This window comes from Leguminivora glycinivorella, chromosome 1, assembly GCF_023078275.1.
Source record: "Leguminivora glycinivorella isolate SPB_JAAS2020 chromosome 1, LegGlyc_1.1, whole genome shotgun sequence".
Taxonomy (NCBI): Eukaryota; Metazoa; Arthropoda; class Insecta; order Lepidoptera; family Tortricidae; genus Leguminivora; species Leguminivora glycinivorella.
In genome coordinates this window covers 15848167-15872524 of record NC_062971.1, presented here as the reverse complement: position 1 = coordinate 15872524, position 24358 = coordinate 15848167, and the positions used below count along the sequence as shown (strand labels likewise).

The window sequence follows — 24358 nt, the reverse complement described above, 5'->3', positions numbered from 1 at the left end:
ATAATAAATTTATTTATTATCTTATTTTACCTAGTCTTTGCGAAAATACTATTATGACGATATTCCACGATTTCTTTTCGCACGGAATGTACCTATTTAAAACAAGAAATATTATTTTAATGCTGTCTCGGGTATTAATAGTCAATTTGGGGAAGTTTTGTAATAATTGTGAGTTGATGGTGAATCAAGGGGCAGAGCGGAACCGCTTCCGCAAAGCCGCGAGTGCCATATAAGGCGGCAGTCTGCACGCGCCCGCATGCGCGCCGCGCGCATCGTACGCGCAGCGGAAGCGCTAAATTCAGCGCAAGAAACTAAATACCCAAAACCGTGCGCGCCTGCCAAATACGGCACGAATCTCGAGTTACCCCCGCCGCGCTGGCAAGCGGCCGCATCCACGAAAAACACGTAAAAACGCATTTATTTTCGTAGCGAGCCGTCTCTAATTTTAGGCCGTATGTTCGCATGAAAACTGAAAGTAATACGAGCGATTTTGGTTCGGGCCGAGATGTCTGTATTTAGATTAGAGTGCCGACCTCCGGCTGTTGATAACGACGCGCTTTTGCATAACCTCGCTGCGCGCAGTTGGAGCGCGGGCGCCGCGAGTGCGATGCTGTGTGATAGTGCATTCTAACTGGATTTGGATGTCACAAATGCTGCCCGAGGGCGGAGGTGAATATTTACACTTGTTTTTACGTGTGACGTAGATGTAATTGCTTAATCTATCTTCGTGAACCTATTAATTAATTAAAAAAAAAACAGTCATCACAATACTCAAACAAACTCTTGTTTAAATTACATACTTTACTTAACTTAATAGTCTAAAGTTTTATTTATTTTTTTAATTCTCAATGTAACAGAATTTGACCAAAATCCAGTCCGGTTAACCTAGTTACCGCTATCTAGTTTATCGCAATAAAAACGTAGATTTTATCAACGGAGCGCCGATTATTTAATTGTTTGTGTGTTATCAATATTATGACAACAAGTAAAAAGTGGATATTTACATGTACATGAAGTAATGTAATGTAATTTGATCGTGTTAGTGTACAATTGCATCTCCTGTTTGGTCTCGCGATGGTTGCACTGATGCGCCTCTTGGCCTGGTTCTCGTTTATTTTGTAATCGAAATTATCGTTTTTTTAATTAATTAGTGGTTCTAATGATTCATATTCACTTACGTAATAATGACAATAACTATCCTAATTGTGCAAAAAGTAGAGGTTTTTTTAGTATAGTAAATAATACGTACATTACTATACTACTAATTAAATCAATGTTAAAGTATAATACTTACCTACTTACTTAGAATTAGTACGATATTATGTAAGATTTTTTTCAATACGACATACCTTTAGCACCTATTATAACTTGACTAACTAGACTGATCTATCGTTTCGGATCTAATTCTTTAGAGAAAATTACGAAATTAAAGTGGAAGCTCTGATTATATTAACATTTAACAAATCAAGTCCATGACAGTTTTGAAAATCTAAAATTTAAATCAGAATCGGACTCCGGAAATATTGCCATTTTATAAATAGTTAAAGACACTAAAAATGATCATAATATTTATAATTAAGTCGGTTTAAGACATCATAACTACTAAACACTATTAAAGATGATTCACAAATCTATAGGTAATTTGTGATAGCTAAATATTTTTAAATAGGTACTTAACTGTTTGTATTTCGCAACCATTAACACTACCTGCATGTGTTTTAATAGCTTTGTATTAGTTAGATGACCTTGGTTATAGTTTATGACGACGGGAATCATGTCCTGCATCGCTGATGACGCCCACTGACTCAGATGCAGTCCGCGTCAACTGTCAAAACAATCCTGTATTTAATTACTAATGCAACACTACAATCTACTCGTAATGATAATTATTAGTTAGGTACAATGCATGCATATTTGCATGAGTAAATATTTGTATTTGAAAGAATGTATTAAACTAGGCGGCATTTCTAACAATCGGCCATCCTGCTGTTTGCCTGACTCTAGGCAAATAAGAAACAAAAACATATTTCTTAAGAAACTAACAGATTATCATAATCATCAATTGCATTTTGCTAGTTAAGGTCATTCGTTTACAATTTATATCAAAAAAAAGATAACGCAAAGAGGATGATGATGATAAGAGAGTCCTAATACATTTATAGGTTACAGCTATTATAAGAATTGCCAAGTATTAGTTATTAATATTTGTGCACCTTTAGCAAAACACTGACAAAAAAAAGGTTGACTTAGCAATCTGTAGGTATAACATACACAATTTTGGCATTATGCAGTGGAAATTTTGGACACAAGAAAATATAATTTTCCAGTGGGTAATTTTGTGTTAACGATGACTTCGTCTTATGAAGGTATATAGATAGTATCAGCCTTTATTGGCACACCTCCGCAAAAGATACTTACAGAAAAAAATAGTGGCGACAAAACAAATTATTTTAAACAGAGGCAGACAACAGGTGGTATTATCGCTCAAGAGCGACCTCTACCAGACAACCTTCGGGTAGCGAAAATAAAACATAATCAAATCAAAAACTAGGTGTCACGAAATCAAAAGTCAAGGTTCGAGTACCTAAGTAAAGTTCCACTGCATAAAAAAAATATTTTTACATTTTGACAAAGATTCTAATAAAACAAAGACAGAACAATTTTACTTATACATAATGTCTCCGGCCATCCGTAATAGACCGGATGTCCTCATCCAACTACCGATGTATAAATACATAATCATATAGCTAACACTTGTTAACAAATTTAGAAAATAAAATATTGTTTTATTTTTATTTTAACAAAAGTACAGTAACAAGTTAAGCAACATGCAACCCTAGAAAGACGTATCCAAAAAGGTGTAACATAACAGCATCAGTCTGTCACGGTCTACATCCCAAGGTCAACCCATATTGTTCGAATAGGCTAGTTTCCTACTAGTCAAATCAGCTTCTTTTTTAAAAACTGTCAAAACGATTTGCTAATGTGGAATTACTATGAAATACTGAGGAGTGACGTCACGGTCAATTCATTAACTTTTTATATCTTTTCTTTGACTTATTAAATAGAAATAATGTTTAAACATAATTACTGTCCATATATTTCTTCTAATTATTTGGTGCACTGCATAAAATATTTTATAGCCTAGCCTATTGCACGTTATTAAATTTTCAAATCACATTTTATTAATAATATCTGTTTCAGTTAAAGCAGTAACACCCTTACACAATAATATGTAAACGTTTAACAGTTTAGATGAAATTTATTAAATTTGTAATATCGAAAATAAGTAAAGAAGCAGAAAACTACGTTGAGTTAGTTATTCATATTTTATTTAAATGTTTTGTGTTATGTGGAAGCATTCGCTGGTTTATTTTGGAAATCAATTACACCTCTAACAACGTATTAGTTTTCCGAAGGCTGTGCCAACTTCCTTGTAGATCTAATGTTATACCAAAGAATGATATGAATGCCATAAATAATATGAATGAATATGAATGAAGAAGATCGAATATTATAGAGTTCTGTCAACATAATATATTATGTAAGCACAGTGCATAGACTGCCATCTCTCTACACAAGCTTGAAACTTCTAAACCTCAGTTTAGACAATTTAGCCCATATTCTTAGCTTGATATGTGTTAAAATGTCAAATATTAGTATTAGCGCCATCTAGGCTACCGTACCTATTTCTAAATGGTTCTGAGGTACGTTTTTAGGGTTCCGTATTTTCTTAGACTGTAGCTGTCTATACGGAGTTACATATGTCTTTGGTTATACTTACTTATTCTAGGTAAATTACAATCACTGTTGAACGAATTTTGTTGTAGTACATATAAACATTACGGCCTTACAATAGGTACACACAAAAATTGTTGCAATTTGAGGAAAATGAATATCATAATTCACATTGTTTTCTAGTATCACTACTGAAAGTACTGAATGAATATTGTTTATATCTACGTAACACATATTTATATATTGATTTTAAAAATAAGTTTTGTAATTGCTAAATCTACATCTTTGGACAGCGAGTGCATAGTCAGGTAAACATACACTTCAATATAGGTACCTACTACCTATAACAAGAGTAAGACTGTTGCATCACAAGCTAATGTGAAGCTTAAGGTTATAATTATAACCAATAACACCTACTACACTTAGGGCCACTTGCACCAACGAAAATGAAGGGTTAACCCGAGGGTTAACGCACCATTTTATATGGAATTTGACAGATGACAGCCCACTAACCCCGAGTTAAGTGGTTGGTGCAAGAGGGCCTTAGTCGCTGCTCGCAATGCCGCCGCTGAACCGTGGGTATGCCACACTACAATATATATGCTCTCGTGGTCACCCAAAACTACCGTCAGTAAATGTAATGAGTTGGACTTGGAAACAGAAAGTAAGTGTCTGGTAACTTGTGTCATCACATAACGTGTCCCACGTCCACACCCACACACGCACGGGGTGTATGTATAGTATGGTACCGTAGCGTGGATGATTTCCTGCAACTCAACGACTAGCGTGAATTTAAGGTAGAAAGTTTACAACAGTGTTGGATAATTAAATACACACAAACGGTGCAAAATAATATACAACGTGTTTCCGGTACCACTCAAAACCTCAGACACCCCAACAGATTTTTTTATTTTTTAAACTCATCTAGAGTATTCATTTTTTAATCTGATGGTTATTTTTTCTTAAATTGAATTTTTAATTTTCTACTCTACTTGACTTTTAGCTCTACACTCAATAAAATAATTGCTAACTACCATCATAAACCATTAAACTATTTATTTGTGTACGTTACTGCAACGACATAAGGTTTACCAATAGACAGCTACGATGTCACTGTAAAAGACTTTAAAGCTTTGTCACAGCTTCAAATTGGACAGGTAATCTCAGTAAGCAAATTTAAACCCAATGTTCAAAATGACAAGGTTGTAATTAGGTACGAGTTTATTTTGTTATAACTTATGATAAACATACCTCCAAATACTGAAAAAGGTAAACAACCTCTAGCAATGCGATATAGGTACACAATGTTGTATCACGAATACAATAGAATAGGCACACAAAAAATAACTAATAATACTAATTTAAATAAAAATATTACCCCCATCAAGATATAGCTCAATCGACTCTACTCTCGATTCTGAACAAACGGCTTTCAGGTCCTTAGCGTTAAGTGAAACACGGTGTATATGCACAGTTATCATTATATCACGACGCACACAATACAAGGCGTCAAAACATTTGGACCGCTAAACTTATATTATATCCTGAGACATGCATAGGGAGTAACAATATAAATATCTACTGTTATTTTTATAATATCAATACACACACTAGATGTGAAATTCACTTTAGTAAATTGAGATGTACAGACACAGGCTGTATGGTGAGCTTGTTACGGCGTACCCGCACAGAGAGTATCCGTCTCATGCAAGCATTAGTTGTCCTATATTATATCCTGATACACGCACAGGGTGTAAAAATATATGTACTATTATATTTATAATGCCACCACGTACCTATTTTCGCTCAGTGATCCCAAATGAGTCAGCCTACGAAATGAGAGATCACCACCTGTCCCGATCCTGCGCAGCCTCCTGACAGTCACCGTTTTAAAGCTGTCGCAGCTCCGCCGCCACGCTGTCCACTGGCGCTGTCGATGAAGTACACAGACACAGGCTGTGTGGTGAGCTTGTTACGGCGTACTCGCACAGGGAGCATCCGTCTCACGCAAGCGTAGGGGTGCCTCTTGTTACCGCGTTCTCACACAGGGAGCTATCGGCCTCAAGCAGACTATTTGGTGATCTCTGTTACCGCGTTCTCACACAGGGAGCTATCGGCCTCAGAGACCCTTACTTGTACCCGCGTACCCGCGCAGGGGGTATCGGCCTCAAGCGAAAATAAGATTCAACACCGCGTGCGCACACTGGACGCAGCGGCCTCCAGCGAATCATCTTCAACACCGCGTGCGCACACTGGACGCAGCGGCCTCACTCCAACCGCCGTGGAGTGGTGGCAAGTTGTCTTCCATCTACCGCGTACGTACACACAGGACGCAGCGGCCTCCAACCATGTCACCGCAACTCTCCAACCATGCCACCAAAGCTCTCCAACCATGTCACCGCAGCTCTCGGACATAATATACATTCAGCATCCAACATGTAAACCAATAAATATTTTACACGTTATTTATCAAACATAATTATGATTGTGAACACATATAAGTACAAAAATATACATTTATCTATCTTTTAAAATTGGTGGGAAATGCATCACCATTTGCTGGAATTAAAATTAAGCATTTGCGTTGCGTCACGAACAGTATGTGACATGTACTGTAGTTTAGAAAGTGAAAATTATTTTATAATTAGTCTTCCGGACACAAGTACTAAATTCCAAAGTCAGGATCATTAGTACTCCAATATATTTACTTTCCACTAAACTTTGTATATTGACCCAAAAATATCTATAAGTAACAGTTAAAAGCTATAGAAATATAAAATAATTAAAGAGCATTTCACAATTGAATACATTAGCGTCTGGCAGACAGTTACTACATGGCCAGGGTTAGCAGGTTATGACCAGTTTAATTTTACCCTAAGAACAGACATTGACATCGTGAACTTTATTTTCTAATGAAAGAGAGATAATCTCATGCACATTGTTTTGTTGTCTCAAACGGCTTCAGTAGTGCTTCCAATTAAAACTCCCAATTTACATAAAAGCTTAACAAGTCATACATCGAAACATCTCAAAAATCAATCTATCAGAGGTAAACACCGCATTTTAAACATTCGTGTAACAGTTTCTGAGTTTATCGGGAACGTACAAATAGACAGACACAAATACAGATGCTGCAAGGGACCTTGGTTTGTCAGGTGCAGTGATAGTAATATTCATTGCTGTCGTTTTAGACAAAAACTTCTTACATAGGTACTTCAAGTTCCAATGTTAAAAAGTCAACATGCTGTAATATTATCACTAAATTGAGTGTATTTTCCAAATTTTTGGTATTTGGTAATATTATACAATAAAAGTAAATTTTAATGTAGAACTTGACTCTTCAACCACAGAATAAATAATAGTATTTACATACAGAAATTCCCATAGAACCGAAGTTCCGCGTCGCATTGTATTTTCCTTTTGTAGTGCATGGTACTATCCGTACCATATACCTAAGACTATTAGACCATTCAGATTTTATTCACCTAATTGTCTTATGTGTGGCATTGCAAGCACACGAGGGAACTTCAAGTTGTGTCAACCCTAACAATTGCTATGCAGCAATGCCAGCCGAACTCGCCCTACCAGAACAGTGTCCGACCCCTGATTCTATCTAAAACAAATGCCTGTGCATTTTGTCTAGACGCCAACACTATATAGCGTCCATTTTTGGCAAATTTTCGTAAAAGAAATGGTGTAAATTACTTAAAATTTTAATTTCGAACAAACATTGAAAATTATCAAAGACAGATTACCAACCAGCTCAAGTAGGTATAACTGTATGCATTTGTAATGGTTTTTCTTATTACGATACTATCTAGTAGGTATATAAACTCATATAATAGTAGTTACATTATATATTGATGATTTGATCCTGTTACCCCTCATTAAATAAAGTACAAGAGACTAAATATTCAATTAGTACCTATGTCATGAGACACTAACCTTGGGATCGTTTCCAAATTTTAGTTGACAAAGTAAAAACATTATAAAAATGAAATTAGAACATACCACTGGGTCCGCACAGTGAGATTGCAATTGAGAAGTCCTTTATAGAATGTGAATACTCTATAGAATTTAAATCGACGCAGTTCCGCAACTACAAGACACCATATAACTTACATTTGACCCACTTTATAGGCACTATATTTCATAACTAGGTACTTTTTTTTTTTTTTTTTGCGAGAAACACTTGCAGCAAAACGAGGCATAAAATGTTTTATCATATCAATAAGAACGACCAGTAATGCCTCCCGTTTCCTGATGTCTTACCAACGTTAAGAACAGTTTTACTGAATAAATGAAATAGTACCTATCTCTAATCGTAATCAGTAATCACATCTAGTACTGGCAGTAGTAAATTCTTTCATTATTCTTCTTATGCAATCAAAGTGAGCAGTTCCTTAGCGCTGTACTTGTTGCACAGGTTAATATTCCATCATAATGAATGTCTATAATACCTACACATAAGATAGGCAAACACATACAAAACAATAATAATACTTGGATAACATAAATCTCCTACGTTATGGAAGTATTTAATTTCCATTATGTATTAATAAATTTATTTGCGATGAGCTTTTCAACAGCTGAACATAGTTGTAAATTTTGCCATGTTTCCTCTTGTGGAACTAACCAATAGTCATTAGATTTCAAATCAATCTAAACTATCATCTCAAAATATTCAAAATCACACACCTACTGTACTTCCAGCGAGATACAATCTTCCCTTCACATCACACTAGTAAATACAAGTACTGAGTGATGGATCAATTAAACTCAAATGGGAACCTGACAAAATGATCATAACTTCAATTTAGTTCTATTTAAAAAAATAAATAACTTCAATGTAGTCTAACATCACTATTAGGTATATAAGTCATATCACTGCGGCACAACACAACAGTGCAGTCACGAATTTCTTATTATTAATAGAATTGACCAGATATCTTTTGAAATCAACTCAATCAACATATCAGCAATACAACGAGGAAAGGTCGCCAGCATCCATTGTACAATGCCTCACGGACCTATTTTTTTTGATACAAGCTAGCATAGTTATTATGTAAATTTGCTCATATAAATAAATATTTTTCATATTTAACCGTTATACAATTACTTCCCCGTTGATAGGCAAGTGGCAGTTTAAACTTATTATAACCCGGTTCACTTCAGCAACATACAACTACACTAATATTCCTTACCTCAATACTTTCTAAAAATTCTGTAAATACATCTTAATTATGATTTATTATGGAATTCAGCATCTCCTCAAGGTGCCAAGCACATTTATTTCACACTTAAATTAAGAATAAGTCTCGGAGACTTTACCACAACTATGAACACTTCTATCATTCCAGCTCTACGGCACAACTAAATGCACCCTCTTCAAATTATTCAGTACACATTTACAATTTAAAATATATAAATAATTATTATTTCTCAATTAAAAACATAATAATTATCTCACAGTATTACCTGTTTTGGCATCAATATATTATATACATACCGCTATGTTACTTTGCAGACCCATATCACATTAGAAAGGGATGGCTATAATGTCCATATTTATGTTGTTTGTTTCATCCAAAATTTTGTTTCACAATACATGAACATTTCTCTGATACATGATCTCCATTCCTAGGAGTCAAAGCAATCATTTCTGATCTGGAAAATAAACACAAGAAACCACGGCCAAACCATAAGTCCAGTGTGGTATTATAATACTGATAATGCATGTTGTGCATGCACTTGATGTAATAAAAGTGCAAGTTTGACAGAAATCACACCCCATGGCAATCAACACACCACAAACTGATATAAACCAGCTTCAAAATGAGCATTTTTATTAGGCATTTCTTTACTGGACTTAATGTACAATACATAGATAAATGATCAGATTGTATTATCATCTTATTTGTGAACTTGTCAGTGCGTAAAACATTTCATTATTAGTTTCACATTTCAACACACCTGCACTCAGGCATGTAACTTACCTCAGACACAGTATTGTACTTACTGGTTGGACAATAGATATCACACCTTCATTGAATATTGATCAATCTATTTAAGTACTTCGTGACTTTAGTGCATTTAACCAAAACTTAGTGCATTTTACAGTGCGTAAATGCGTTTATTTGGAACGTCGCGTCGTCATGACGCTAATGATAACTTCGTATGATAATCAACTTATTTGACCGAAATACTGCGTGAGCATGAAAGTTTGAAACCGCACTTCTGAATTGAAAGAATTAAACGCACTAGGTCTTGATTAATACATTTATTAAGTTAAATAAATACACAACGCTCGACTGTCCTGACTCCCATAAAACGCGCGCGGGATAACTTCTTTTTATTGACAGCTCGACCACAGAGAACAGCGCTGTCAGTTAGGGTTACGTTCAGAATCTAGCTTAAATACATCATCATCATCATCGTGCCGCTTACATGATATGAGGAATTATCAATATAACGAGACAAAAGGTATATGATTAATCCATGTTTTGTATTAAACTAGGCGGCATTTCTAACATATTGTAATTCATTACTATGCAATTCCCATTCAAACTATGCAGAGCCTTGATAACACTTCTTGTATTTTCATCTTAATGGCTGAGAGTACTATCAACTTACAGGTTTTGAGGTGCTCATAAAAGTGTACCTATGTAGATTTCGAAAGTTAGAGGCTAATCAACAGTAGGTACTAGAGCACACCTCGGACACTGGCGATCAAATATATTGAAAGAGGCGTAATCCTAGCACACGGTCTTAGCTCGTGTAGGTGAACGCATACTTGTATGAGTGAAATATGACAGGTCGACTGTTCGTGTTTTTGACAGGCGGTAACTGTGAGGTAACCAAGAGGGGGTGGGCGGGACTTTCAGCGGGGAGCGGGAGTGGCCATACTGTACGATAGTACTCTTTATTATACTGTGACTAGTCACACAGTTACACAAGAGTGTTTAGGACGCATAAAGCTACTAAGGGGTCATTTTTATTTTGCTAACCGAATTTCTTGTTTATGTCATCCCTAATAGTAGAATGTTGTATTATATAAATATGCTTGGCATACCTATCAGACAGGACTGAAGCCGTCTTAGAAAGACCTTCAATTATTTCATTAATTATTTATGCCTACGCAAGAAATGAGCTAATTTTTATTCGTATACATAAGTAAAACGCACGCACTTCTTAATATAAAATAATGATACAATTTAAAATTTATTTTGTCCTCATCTCGCTGTCGTAACACATGCATATAAGAACTCAAGCTTACAATACTATGAAAAAACTGTTTCCATAATGAATTTGCCAATGCAAAACAAATAGAATGCGGTTTGCTATTTTGGTCATTGAACATTTGACACCTCTCACATAAGGGTAAAGAGCCGCTATGTATATTTATTTACTAAGTACGTAGGTACATACATTACATTCACCAAGTTACTGATGATCTGTGTCTTTCAGCCCTTGACATACGGGTTACTATCGCTAGATTTGACCTCAAGTTGGTCGGTCTATCGCTTTAGCCGGGAGACGCTAAATAAACAAATTGGAGTTGGCATACTTCCTTGCGATGTACTAACTGTCAGGCCTACATCTACATAGGAAACAGTTATCAACCAGTAATGGTCAAGGCATAGTGGAAAACTTTAATCGAACTTGATTTTGATATTTCCAGGGTATTCGCTCATACGTGTTAAACAAACAAACGATCCACTTTTTGCCAAGATTAGGATAGGTAAATGCAAACGATGCTACTGGGCTTAGAATAATTTTAAATTGTTATTGACACATTGTGTAATAACTTTAAACTATAAGTGTTAGAAACTGTAAGAAACCATGTTGTGACCATATTTGATTGGATGACTGTTTGTTTCATAATAATAAAAAAAGTACCTAGATCGATATTTTAGCGCTCTGCCATCTCATCTACCAAGACCTCAACCATATAATTAGGTAAGCGAAATCCACCGTATACCACTAGCGATATAGCGTAACGGCTCAGCCACGACATAGTTCTAAGCGCGACAGCGGTGAGCGGCAGCCATACGTGTGAATGAAAAGTCCCATCGCTGTGTCTCGCTCCAATGTATGGCCGCCGCTCACCGCTGTCGCGCTTAGGCCAATGTCGTGGCTGAGCCGTAAGAGCAATTAAACTTTTTAAACGGCAACCGAGTGTTTTGCTAGGGAGAACAGCATTATTTCTCAGTCTCGGACTATGAGATCTGCCTCGAACGAAATGGGCTGCCTTTCACCTCGTGAGTGATAAACTGACAAATCATATATCCCTCCTGCCAACATTTAGCCATGCTCTACGAGGTAAATACGAAAGCACTTATGTAGGTACAAACAAGATTACCTGTATAAAGAACAAACAACTTTAACCATAAATATATAGATAATTTAGATTTGTAGAATACTAACCATATATTTAAGTTATTTATTATTTTGTAATTGCGTACCTACTAACAGCAATGATCTCAGCCCCTTTAGCACAACTTGCCTTGTCGCGCGCGAGTTCATACATCAAGCGCGACTTCAAGTATGGACTCGCGCGCGACAAGCCAAGTTGTGCTAAAGGGTCAGTTGGTCCTTTAAATAAATGAAATTGAAATATAACTATACATTCTCAGTATACAATATATTCGTCTATTAATAGTTTTTATATTCAACGCTGCGTTGGTCGTCAATCAAATATTTCAAATGGTAAAACAAAAACCAGGTACCTATATAAGTAGTAGGTATGAGTATAATGGTCTTTCTGTCATTCACTAGAAACTATGAATGGATTTCCATTATTGTGCGTAAATGATGGAAATTCACGATATAAAAATTTTCCTAGAAAGTCTTTATAAAGTTCTACTTTTGTGATTTTTTTCATATTTTTAACCGTCGCCTCATATCTCAAGAAGGACGGTTATCAAGTCGTCTGTATTTTTTTTTTTTTTTTTTTTTATTTTTTATGTTTGTTCCTCGATATCTCCGTCGTTACTGGACCGATTTTGAAAAATTTTTTTTTGATTGAATGTATATGCATACAGATTGGTCCCATTTTTCTCAGAACCCAGTTCTGATGATGGGATCCTGGAGAAATCGAGGAACTCCTCAAATCTGAAAGGCATACATATGGTGATTTTTGTGTTTTTAAAGGAACAGCATGCATTTAGGTACGGAACAGTGACATTTGGTGCAGTGGAACTGCTGATGATGGCCAGAACGGAACTCTTCAAATCTGAACGGCACGCTTATAGTGACTTTGGTATTTTTATACGAACAGCATGCACTTTCGTCCAGAACAGTGACATTTGGTGCAGTGGAATTTCTGATGATGGTCAGAACCGAACTCCTCAAATCTGAACGGCACGCTTATAGTGACTTTGGTATTTTTATAAGAACAGCATGCACTTTCGTCCAGAACACTGACATTTGGTGCAGTGGAACTGCTGATGATGGACAGAACCAAACTCCTCAAATCTGAACGGCACGCTTATAGTGACTTTGCCATTTTTATAAGAACAGCATGCACTTTCGTCCAGAACAGTGACATTTGGTGCAGTGGAATTTCTGATGATGGTCAGAACCGAACTCCTCAAATCTGAACGGCACGCTTATAGTGACTTTGGTATTTTTATAAGAACAGCATGCACTTTCGTCCAGAACAGTGACATTTGGTGCAGTGGAACTGCTGATGATGGCCAGAACCAAACTCCTCAAACCTGAACGGCACACTCATAGTGACTTTGGTATTTTTGTAAGAAAAACATGCATTTAAGTTCAGAACAGTGACATTTATTTAGTTACGTTTGTTAAGCATATGTTTTGAAGTCAATGTTTGTCAAGCTTCGATTTCTTATAATATAATCGGATTCATGAGGAATTGAGGAAACTCCTCAAACCTTAACGTTATACGTATATTCATTTGTGTTGCCATCTAATAATTAAAGCATTAGGTAAAAGCAGTTTTAAAAAATACTTACACATTTCTACATAATCCAACATTCGCAAGTAGCTTTCACCAGAACCCAAAAGGCGACGGTTTTTTTTTCTTAAAAATTATTAACCGTCGCCTCATATCTCAAGAAGGACGGTTATCAAGTCGTCTGTATGTTTTTTTTATTTTTTATGTTTGTTCCTCGATATCTCCGTCGTTACTGGACCGATTTTGAAAATTTTTTTTTTGATTGAATGTATATACATACAGATTGGTCCCATTTTTCTCAGAACCCAGTTCTGATGATGGGATCCTGGAGAAATCGAGGGAACTCCTCAAATCTGAAAGGCATACATATGGTGATTTTTGTGTTAATAAAGGAACAGCATGCATTTAGGTACGGAACAGTGACATTTGGTGCAGTGGAACTGCTGATGATGGCCAGAACGGAACTCTTCAAATCTGAACGGCACGCTTATAGTGACTTGGGTATTTTTATACGAACAGCATGCACTTTCGTACAGAACAGTGACATTTGGTGCAGTGGAATTTCTGATGATGGTCAGAACCGAACTCCTCAAATCTGAACGGCACGCTTATAGTGACTTTGGTATTTTTATAAGAACAGCATGCACTTTCGTCCAGAACAGTGACATTTGGTGCAGTGGAACTGCTGATGATCGCCAGAACCAAACTCCTCAAATCTGAACGGCACGCTTATAGTGACTTTGCCATTTTTATAAGAACAGCATGCACTTTCGTCCAGAACAGTGACATTTGGTGCAGTGGAATTTCTGATGATGGTCAGAACCGAACTCCTCAAATCTGAACGGCACGCTTATAGTGACTTTGGTATTTTTATAAGAACATCATGCACTTTCGTTCAGAACAGTGACATTTGGTGCAGTGGAACTGCTGATGATGGCCAGAACCAAACTCCTCAAATCTGAACGGCACGCTTATAGTGACTTTGCCATTTTTATAAGAACAGCATGCACTTTCATCCAGAACAGTGACATTTGGTGCAGTGGAATTTCTGATGATGGTCAGAACCGAACTCCTCAAATCTGAACGGCATACTTATAGTGACTTTGGTATTTTTATAAGAACAGCATGCACTTTCGTCCAGAACAGTGACATTTGGTGCAGTGGAACTGCTGATGATGGCCAGAACCAAACTCCTCAAACTTGAACGGCACACTCATAGTGACTTTGGTATTTTTGTAAGAAAAGCATGCATTTAAGTTCAGAACAGTGACATTTATTTAGTTATGTTTGTTAAGCATAATTATGTTTTGAAGTCAAAGTTTGTCAAGCTTCGATTTCTTATAATATAATCGGATTCATGAGGAATTGAGGAAACTCCTCAAACCTTAACGTTATACGTATATTCATTTGTGTTTCCATCTAATAATTAAAGCATTAAAAGCAGTTTTAAAAAATACTTACACATTTCTACATAATCCAACATTCGCAAGTAGCTTTCACCAGAACCTGAAAGGCGACGGTTTTTTTTTCTTAAAAATTATTTAAATATATGGTTCAAAAGTTAGAGGGGGGGGGGACGCACTTTTTTTTCCTTTAGGAGCGATTATTTCCGAAAATATTAATATTATCAAAAAACGATCTTAGTAAACCCTTATTCATTTTTAAATACCTATCCAACAATATATAACACGTTGGGGTTGGAATGAAAAAAAATATCAGCCCCCACTTTACATGTAGGGGACCCCCCCTAATAAAACATTTTTTTCCATTTTTTATTTTTGCACTTTGTTGGCGTGATTGATATACATATTGGTACCAAATTTCAGCTTTCTAGTGCTAACGGTAACTGAGATTATCCGCGGACGGACGGACGGACGGACGGACGGACGGACGGACAGACAGACATGGCGAAACTATAAGGGTTCCTAGTTGACTACGGAACCCTAAAAATGTAGGTGGTAATCATTGAGTTAACCTACGTGTTTCACTCTGTACTAGTTTTCTCATGCACTGGTGTAAACAATTTCTCATCTTACTTAACCTTACCTACTTGTTTTGATAGGTACTACTACCTATAAATAGATACATAGGTAATTACGTATTTGTTCGATTTATGCTCACGAGTCTCACGACGTATATTGCAATGAATCGTTTGTCGTACATAGCTACAGACAGGCCAATTATATCGTAGATAGGTATGTCAGAATGGAATTCCTTTTAGGTCTAAAGCTAACAGAGTGAACCGAACCATAAAACATTGTGGTCTTAAGATATTAGAGCATAATATGAAAAGCAGATAATACAAGCATAATGTTAATAGGATTATGCCAGCATAATGTTACACGTCCTTACAGGGCGTTCGCTTTGTAAGACTCCATTAATATTGCTCCTACGCGCTCATGATTCATTCCACAATGCGCCTAATACGGCCAATATTAACATTCATGTATAATTTATAAGAAAATAAAACCGTATACGCTTTGTTTTGGATTTGTGTCAGTTGCCAAAATATGTGTCATCTCATGTCACCCACGGTGATGCAGGAAACAACTTTGCGCATGAGCTTGTATGTATGATATACCTACAAATCCTACAATTGTTAATTAATCATATACTTTGAAACAATAAAAATACCTTTCAGAAAAAGATACGAAATAGGTACCTACTTAATTAAATACCTAAGATATCAACCTACCTATAGGAAATATGTGCCTGACGGAATCTGCCTATTTAAAGCTAATCTTTAAGCGCCCTCCACAGGGCGCTAATAAACACAAATTCAGCCATTCGTCCTCATACTACACGTTTGTTATTTTATTTTTAAACTGACTAAAACAAATAGTGAGAACGTTGACAGACTAGAGCTATATCCTCTCATCAAAGAAACAATATAAAACGAACACAAAAGTAAACTGGCACGTTCTCCCGGCATACTTTTGCAAGTTTCCAAGATACAATAAACCCGAAATATCCATTCCTTTTACCCACATAGCCGTGTTTACATCCAGACCGGCCTAATTAAAAAATGTTTTACGTAACGGGAATAAGGTTAAATCTCCCGTGACAGGCGCTCCCGTGACGTGGTACACTTGGCTGTGAGCCAGACTGCGTCTCGTGACGTCACAGCTGGGTTGCCCGCATGTGTAATGTGTCGGTAATATAATGTGCTATAGTAACTTTAGTAACACACATGTGTCATGAAAGAGATAATGTTGTCAGCTGATTTGATAAAGACTGCATCCGAGAATTATTTACAAATCAGTTTGGATTTTATTTACTTGGTTATTAATATTATAGTTATTCATTATTAGGAGGTATACAAACGCATATATATGATCTCCACTTCAAGTTAAAGTTTTAAAGTTACTAAAGTTAGATACCTATCGTCCTAAGCATACTACATAAGCACTGTACACTTGTACAGTGACCTGCATAAGTGCATGACGAATTCATCAATTAATTCATTCATAATTTCTCCTATTTCTCCATGCAATTTTGCAGTTCACTTTCATACCTAGTTGCAATTCATTCATTGCTTAATTACAACTTAGCAAGTGTACAACTGTTATTCATAAAATAAATAAACTCAATTTAAACGATATTAGTATTAGATTACGTATTGATTCGTGGCTGATATGTTATCGCATCATTGATATTTAAATTGAATTTGAACTGGATTACGACATTTACGACACAGAATGAACCTCTGTTTGAAGTTAACAGTTTACGTAACACCCAACCATGCCGCCCAATTAGTAAACTAATTAATTATATAATTAACGGCTAATCTATTCTAATTTTGGGTATCCAGCCGGATGTTTAATGTAGGATGCTCGGTTCACGTTTGCTTGAAACGGACCTACATTGTAAACGCAAACATCTTGTTTATTAGTAGCTACACGGTAAACGAGCACAAAATCAAAGTTATGAATACTCAGTTTTCGTTCCGGTGCAGATTTTGTGACAAAAAATGTTTGTGCATGTGGTTTTCCTGTACCTATTATTAAATTTTCCGTAGATTGTTTTTACGACACACGATAGACCTGTCAGGTTATGGGCCCAGTCCAGCATACTTCGTATCGTGTGTATTTCTCATACATGCGCATGCGTTTCAAATATGCCTCCCAGCGGTTGGTACTAATGCGTAACTTTAGTTTGCATGGATAAATTTAATGTGTCATCTTTATTTTTTATCCGATTACGAAACGTTACTTATTTATTTTTATATGACTTACATAGGTATTTAGGGTTAAACATATAAAGGTAGTGTTGATGATGTATTCCCATGTGTGCAAATCTGGCGGGCAAGCATGGTAGCGCGATATCACATAGACCCTTTCGCACTTACAGAAAGCCTGTGATAGGCTAAATATATCACGCTACCTTATTAATGATTTTTTCTACTCCCGAACTGTTATACGTCATTTACACGGTCGTGCATAGATCTTTAAAACCCTACATAAAGGTCTTTTCCCCAAAGCCAGTGTCCGCCGGCTTTCCGCGCATGCGCGCAGTATCGAAAAAACTGAAAACGCATTGTTTGGCTCTGTAACCATGGCAACGCCTTATAACGACACTGCGCGAGTGCGCGGAAAGGCTTTGGGCAGCTGAGCTGACAGTGCAAACCTTTGCGTCAAAATACAGGAAGCAGTGTGAATTTCACGAAAGTTATTCAAGAAAACTATTAAAAACTAAGTGCATGGTCGTAGAAAAAGTATTGTATGCAACGGTGTTTAACTGGGTCAAAAAATACTCGTGTCGTCTCAATAACAATTTTCGGCTTCGCCTCAAATTGTTACCCACGCCACTCGTCTTTTTTGACCTCCTTTAAACGCCTGTTGCATAAAATACTATTAAACAATTTCGTTTTATTAACTAAAATGCGTATGAGCATAAAGCCATCTTCGTTTATATATATTTAGCGATGGGTAAATAATACCGGCGGCGTGCGCGTGAGTCATTCTGTTTACTATTGCGCTTTATAAGCGGCTCGGTAAGATAGCCCAGCTGTCGGTCAATTCTCAATGGACTTTGTTTAGAATATATAGTATTTTACTGATCTTTCATATCTACACATCGAGTAGTTAGGTATGTTTGTTTTTAAATAACGTTACCGTTCTAATTTTAGAAGAAATTAGAATATCAGATAGTCACAAATATTTACACTGGACTCTTTATCGTTTTAAAGTAAAAGTGCGACACTTATTTCGCATATCTTGGAATAGCCACAAACTCTATGAAGTCATAATAAATGTTAGATGCAATATGTGCAATTGATTAACCTAATTAATTACAACCTAATTAAGTAGGTACCTTTGATAGTAACGATCTACTTGAAGTTATTTAATGAATGTTATGTAATGAATGTCTACTTACCACGTATAATACCTAATGCGTACCTAATGGGTACTTGCAGAAGACACGATTTAATCGCAGTAGTTTTGTTTAGCAGTAGGTACCTAATGTAGATAAATCAAGACGAAATAAAGAATAATCAAGTTAAATCATACAAATAGATAGTCCCCGATCTGCTTAGTGGCTCTCGCCAATTTCGCAAACTGGAGATGCAAGGGACCCAAGCTGAGGCTACCAGTAACTGGAGTATAGTTGCCCTAAAAGGAGAGTCTATTTGCGCAAGCGTTGCGAAATTGGTATCATCCTTTATTTCGGGACGCGCCTTTCGCGGCGCGCGTATTTCGGGAGCGCTCGGGTTACCTCGCGGCAACTCGCTTCTTTTTACCACTTTCCTCTGCGGAATCACGGCTGTCAATCATTCTAGCGTTTTTAATCAAGCTGCATCTCTTGGTTACGCCCGTTAAGACAGGTTAGATTTAAGTTTGCCTGTGAAATACTTTAATTCCTCGTCTTTGTTGGATAAGGTATTCTTTCTGAGAACGTTGCACAACTTGCTCAAGATTTAGACAATTCATTTTAATTTCGTGAAATGCTAATAATGTCTAATTCTTTGATTAACAAAACTGTTTGTATGTCCATTTGTAGATATGGTTATATGCAGCTTTCATAGAAGTTAACAATTTTTATCACAGGGTTATGTCATGGAGGTATTATGTCAGACTACATATTATAGCAGTATATTTTTGTACAGGCACGAATTTCAGTCAAAATAAAAATGAATATTCGGTTACCGCGATAGTTACTCATAAAATAAAACTATGGAAACGGATTATATCGCGTATAATTAATTTACAATTCATCCCGACGTTTCGAACACTTTACAGCATTCGTGACCCCCGTTGACCACGAATGCTGTAAAGTGTTCGAAACGTGGGGATGAATTGTAAATTCATTATACGCGATATAATCCGTTTCCCTGGTTTTATTTTAAAAATGAATCCTTTAAGATTGGCCCTAAATAAGGCCCTATGAATTCATTGAGTGGTAGATAATTAAGTCCTCATATTTTACTTCAAATTATCTGCATATTTCTGTGAATATCGCCTACAATGTGGAAATATTTGTTGTTCCAGAAGTGATGCGCCGCGTGGCGTGCGCCGACGTGTGTCCCGCGCCGCTCGCGCCGCCTGCGCCGCTTCATCCCGCCAACAGGTAAATATCAAATCTCAACATAACCTGACATAAGTATGTATGTCAGGATTATCAGGTTCGCCATCAATATTGCTAAGTAATTTTAAATCTTAATTCATCTTAGGGTGCTGTCGTATTATCCGCCTTTCGATTTTTGGTTTTCTCGGTAGGACCTTTGTGTTTCATCTCTTTTAGTCTAATACCTAAATTAATGAAACCATTTTTTTTTCAGGACTTCTGAAAATAAGGAGTTACTCCGGCAGCAGCTGCTGTCAGCGAGTAAAGCACGCGCGGACAAGGGTGAGCAGCCCAAGCCCAAGCATCGCAGCCGCCAGAAGAACCGATGGAAGCTCAAGTTCCACCACCAGGCCCTGCCCCAAGAGTACCTTGACCACTACGAACAGAGTCTCCAAAAAGTCAATAAAACCAAGAAACTTGAAAAACCTAAAGCGGAACCCGTCGATCTCAACAACATCACAAACGAGACATTCAAAATATGGGCGCAAAGGTTAGCGGGCATTCAGAATGAAACCGGGTCTCTAACTGTACCCAACATGGCTAAAGTACCTAAAAAAGAAGAGAAGAAGAAAAATCCGGCCATCGCTCCGAGTAAGATAGTCACTTACGAAGATCTGCCGTACATGGGGGAGATGACATTAAATAATTCGAAGCCTAGAAGAGGCCGTAAACCCAAGAAGGCGGACATTTGCCATCTCATTTATGAAAACTACGGGACCGTTGTGCCCGGACAACCTCCGCCTCAGGTGGAGAGGAATCAGCTTAGCATGTGTCCGCCATTACGAACGGATGGGTTAAGTACATCCAAAACCGACTTGCAAAACAAAATTATATCCAATTTGTTGGAAAGGAAGCTTTCACAGGAAAATAAGAAAAGATTAGAAACATTGACGCCGCCACACTTCGCTAGTCCGGACGAGCCGATGCCCGAAGCGCCTGTCACTATCGCCGGTCCCTTGCACAGCGACGAGGAGCCCCTCAACCTTTGCATAAGAGACCTGCACGAGCTGAAGATTCAAATTCAAAAGAAATTCGGAAATATTTATATGTCGCTCCCTGAAGTAAAGACTGAACCTGAAACAGAAATAATTGAGGATAAAGAACAGCCCAACGCCATATCTGTAATCCAAAGGAACACTAATCTTCCTACTACAGCTAGCAGCTCACCCGACCTGTCACGGTTAAACCGGAACGTGTCTCCAACGCTCTCGGAACCCGCTCAATCAACGGCGAGTCCAGATGGCGATGGAAAGTTCCCCGGCTACGTGTACTGGCCTAACGCAGGCATTTACATGCACCCGTTGGCGCTGCAGACGCAGCTCCTCTACTACCAGAGGCTAGCGGCGTCGGGCCAGCTGCCGTTCTCACCAGAAGAACAAGAGAGGTTATCTACCCCGAGCAGTGTTAGCGAAAGCATATCTACGGAACCTTCGCCACCTGTAGAAGACAATAAGAATAAATTAGTTCTAAAACAAATTTCAGAGTTACTAGATCCTAATGTAATAAAGAAAACAGAGGTATCTAAAAACCCTGATTTGGTTAAGATGAAGAGATCATCCCCAAATCCTGTACCAGTGCAAGCGCCGGTCAAACGGAAAAGATCGGCGATCTTCATTCCTCCAGTGCCCACCAAGACTAATTCCACGACGCCTACAACAGAAGTCAGCATCTGCAAATTTAAATTTACCGGGGGATCAAAGCCCTCCTTACAAGAAAAGAAGATGCTTTCCGTAGATTCTGGAGGAAACTTTAGATACTACAGCGGAACAGGCAACAAAGGGAATAAGGGATATGATTATTTGCATAGAGACTCCAATCAGGGTCGAGCTCAGTTGGCTGAAGCCTCTGTTTCGAGTCAGCCTAAAGTCGAGGCACCGGCAACTGCTTTGAGCAAAGAAGACTTAAGTAAGAGGAAGAGAAAATCCCGGAAAAGTCTACAGAGGGAGAAGCTGGAGCAAACCTTTAAGGAAAAAGGATTTTTGATTCAAACCCAGCAACTGCAGTCAGCGGAAGGCGCCACGTACTGCAAGTTCAGGCAACTCCGGAAGTTTACGCGATATCTGTTTAGGAGTTGGAAAGATTATTTGCCAGGCGAGTTGGATGAGAGAACAGGTGAAGCTGCGAATCCCCAACCGCCGCCTTCGGAAGGCCCCGTTAGTGAGTGGGGGTAAAGACGTATATTTATATGACGGTATATCCAGACTATGATGGTTCCTCGTTAAGTGTGCGTGTCATATTGTGTTGTGCCTGTCTTGCTAATTAGTAAGACATTATACATATTGACTTGCGTGTTAAAACCTGAACAATACAAGTGTCTATCAGAACTTGAATATAAGGACTAATTGATAATTGTTTTACTATAGCCAAAGAATGTTGTATACTGGCTGCTAAAGTGCATTTAACTTTCTGTAGTGAGATTTTAAATTAACTTTGGACTTTTGCTACTGAATTCAGAGGGCTGGTTGTTGATCGTGTCCGTCCATTATTTATGTATCGCGGTAAACTTTGTACATAAACTTGTTTAATTTATGAATAATCCGTAGTTTACCTTTTATAGTTGTGCTTGTTAAATTTCTTTATCTATCTGTTATGCATTTTAAAACTTTGCTTGAAAGAACAAATGTCTTTGATATGAATTAGTGAGAAATCTGTGCCTTTTTATAATTCTAATGTTGTTGTGAGGGTACAAAATGTACAAATAACTAGATTACAATTATTTATGTAGAGATAGAAAACTAATGAAACTAGTCATTTGACACCTCTAATGTAGGATTATTTAAGTAAGTGTTAATGAGACTCTGCTGAAACTGCAATCACAGCTAGTTTTAAATAAGCACTCGGTACAGTCGCGCCTATTTACATTTATACAATTACGGAAATATCTGAACACGGCTCCAATGTTTTTGAGCAAATATAAAAGCATGTTCAGATATTTTTTGTTTGCTTAACTATGTATGTCAATGTAACTGAACGTGACTGTAACTATCTTATCAAGTTATCATTATGAACCGCATTCAATATCAAAAGTTACATTCATTTTAGGGCTATATTTCATTATTTAGTTTGTGTAATAAAGACTGTAATGGTTGTAGCTTCAGCAAACTCTCACTGTGTTCTCGAATAAATGTACATACAGAATCGAACAGAGTTATTCTAGTCATTAGTGTTAAGGTTTTTTACTTGGTTGTTAATATAACATTTAATAGATTAATATAAACTGTTTTATAATAAAACCACGTTTTGTACTTGATATATTATTTATTACAGAAAAGATAGTTCTGTGATAAACAAAAGAAAAAAAACAAAATGCAACGGGAATGTAATATACCAATTAAACATTTGATCTAATCATATTTTGTATGATTTCTGTAATAAAGGAAGGAAGGCCCATAGTAACAAGGTTACTCAAATGCATGCCTTATACTAGGCATGTGCCCCTATACCTTGACACACCCTCATGATTGTAATATAACAAATAGTAGATTTTCCTTACAAGCTAAGCGAATCGTATAAATCTTTCCAAAACATTCAACAGTCTGCGTCTGCGTACCTTGCGCATTCTTCACAGATTATATGCTAAAATCTTGACTGAATGTATCGCAAAATTAGAGTTTAATCCTAAAATTTGCCATGAAAACGATTTAAAAGCATTCAGTCAAGATTAATTAAGGCACTGAACAACAATGATTTATAAAAATAACATTTCATTTTACACATTATATCGATATAAAAAACTAAAGAAACAACTGATCTGAACAAATAAGCTCATTAGATCATTATAGGACAGTATAGCGCATAGTTGCTCAGGAACTAAATTCAAAATAGAAAAAAAATACGCTCGGAATGTATCCGAATAACAGGAATGTTATCAATGACGATCAGAATAATTTTTCCTGTGACGGGCCAATTTGTGTCGTGAGTGGGCGTGACAGTTGACAATTTACAAGTGATGATCGCTATTTAATACCAAACACACAATAAGCAACTAAAACGAATGGTCCCAACGTTTCGTTGTACTATCAGTCTGTAAAGCTTTGAAGGAACTTAGTATTAAAATTTGACCCACTCACGAGTATCTATTTGACACTTTGTGAATCTTGGCAAGGCGGACGTCCCACGAGAATCACGTTTACG

The 24358-nt window shown here is 37.0% G+C and overlaps 1 protein-coding gene across 1 annotated transcript; it reads left to right on the top strand.

Annotated features, from left to right (window-relative positions):
• Positions 1-232: 232 nt before the first annotated feature.
• LOC125232768 lies at positions 233-24350 on the top strand. Its single transcript, XM_048138539.1, has 3 exons — positions 233-669; positions 20149-20227; positions 20439-24350. The coding sequence occupies exons 1-3, from the start codon at positions 642-644 to the stop codon at positions 22393-22395; spliced, it is 2064 nt and encodes a 687-aa protein (XP_047994496.1). The 5' UTR covers positions 233-641; the 3' UTR covers positions 22396-24350.
• The last annotated feature ends 8 nt before the right edge of the window (positions 24351-24358 follow it).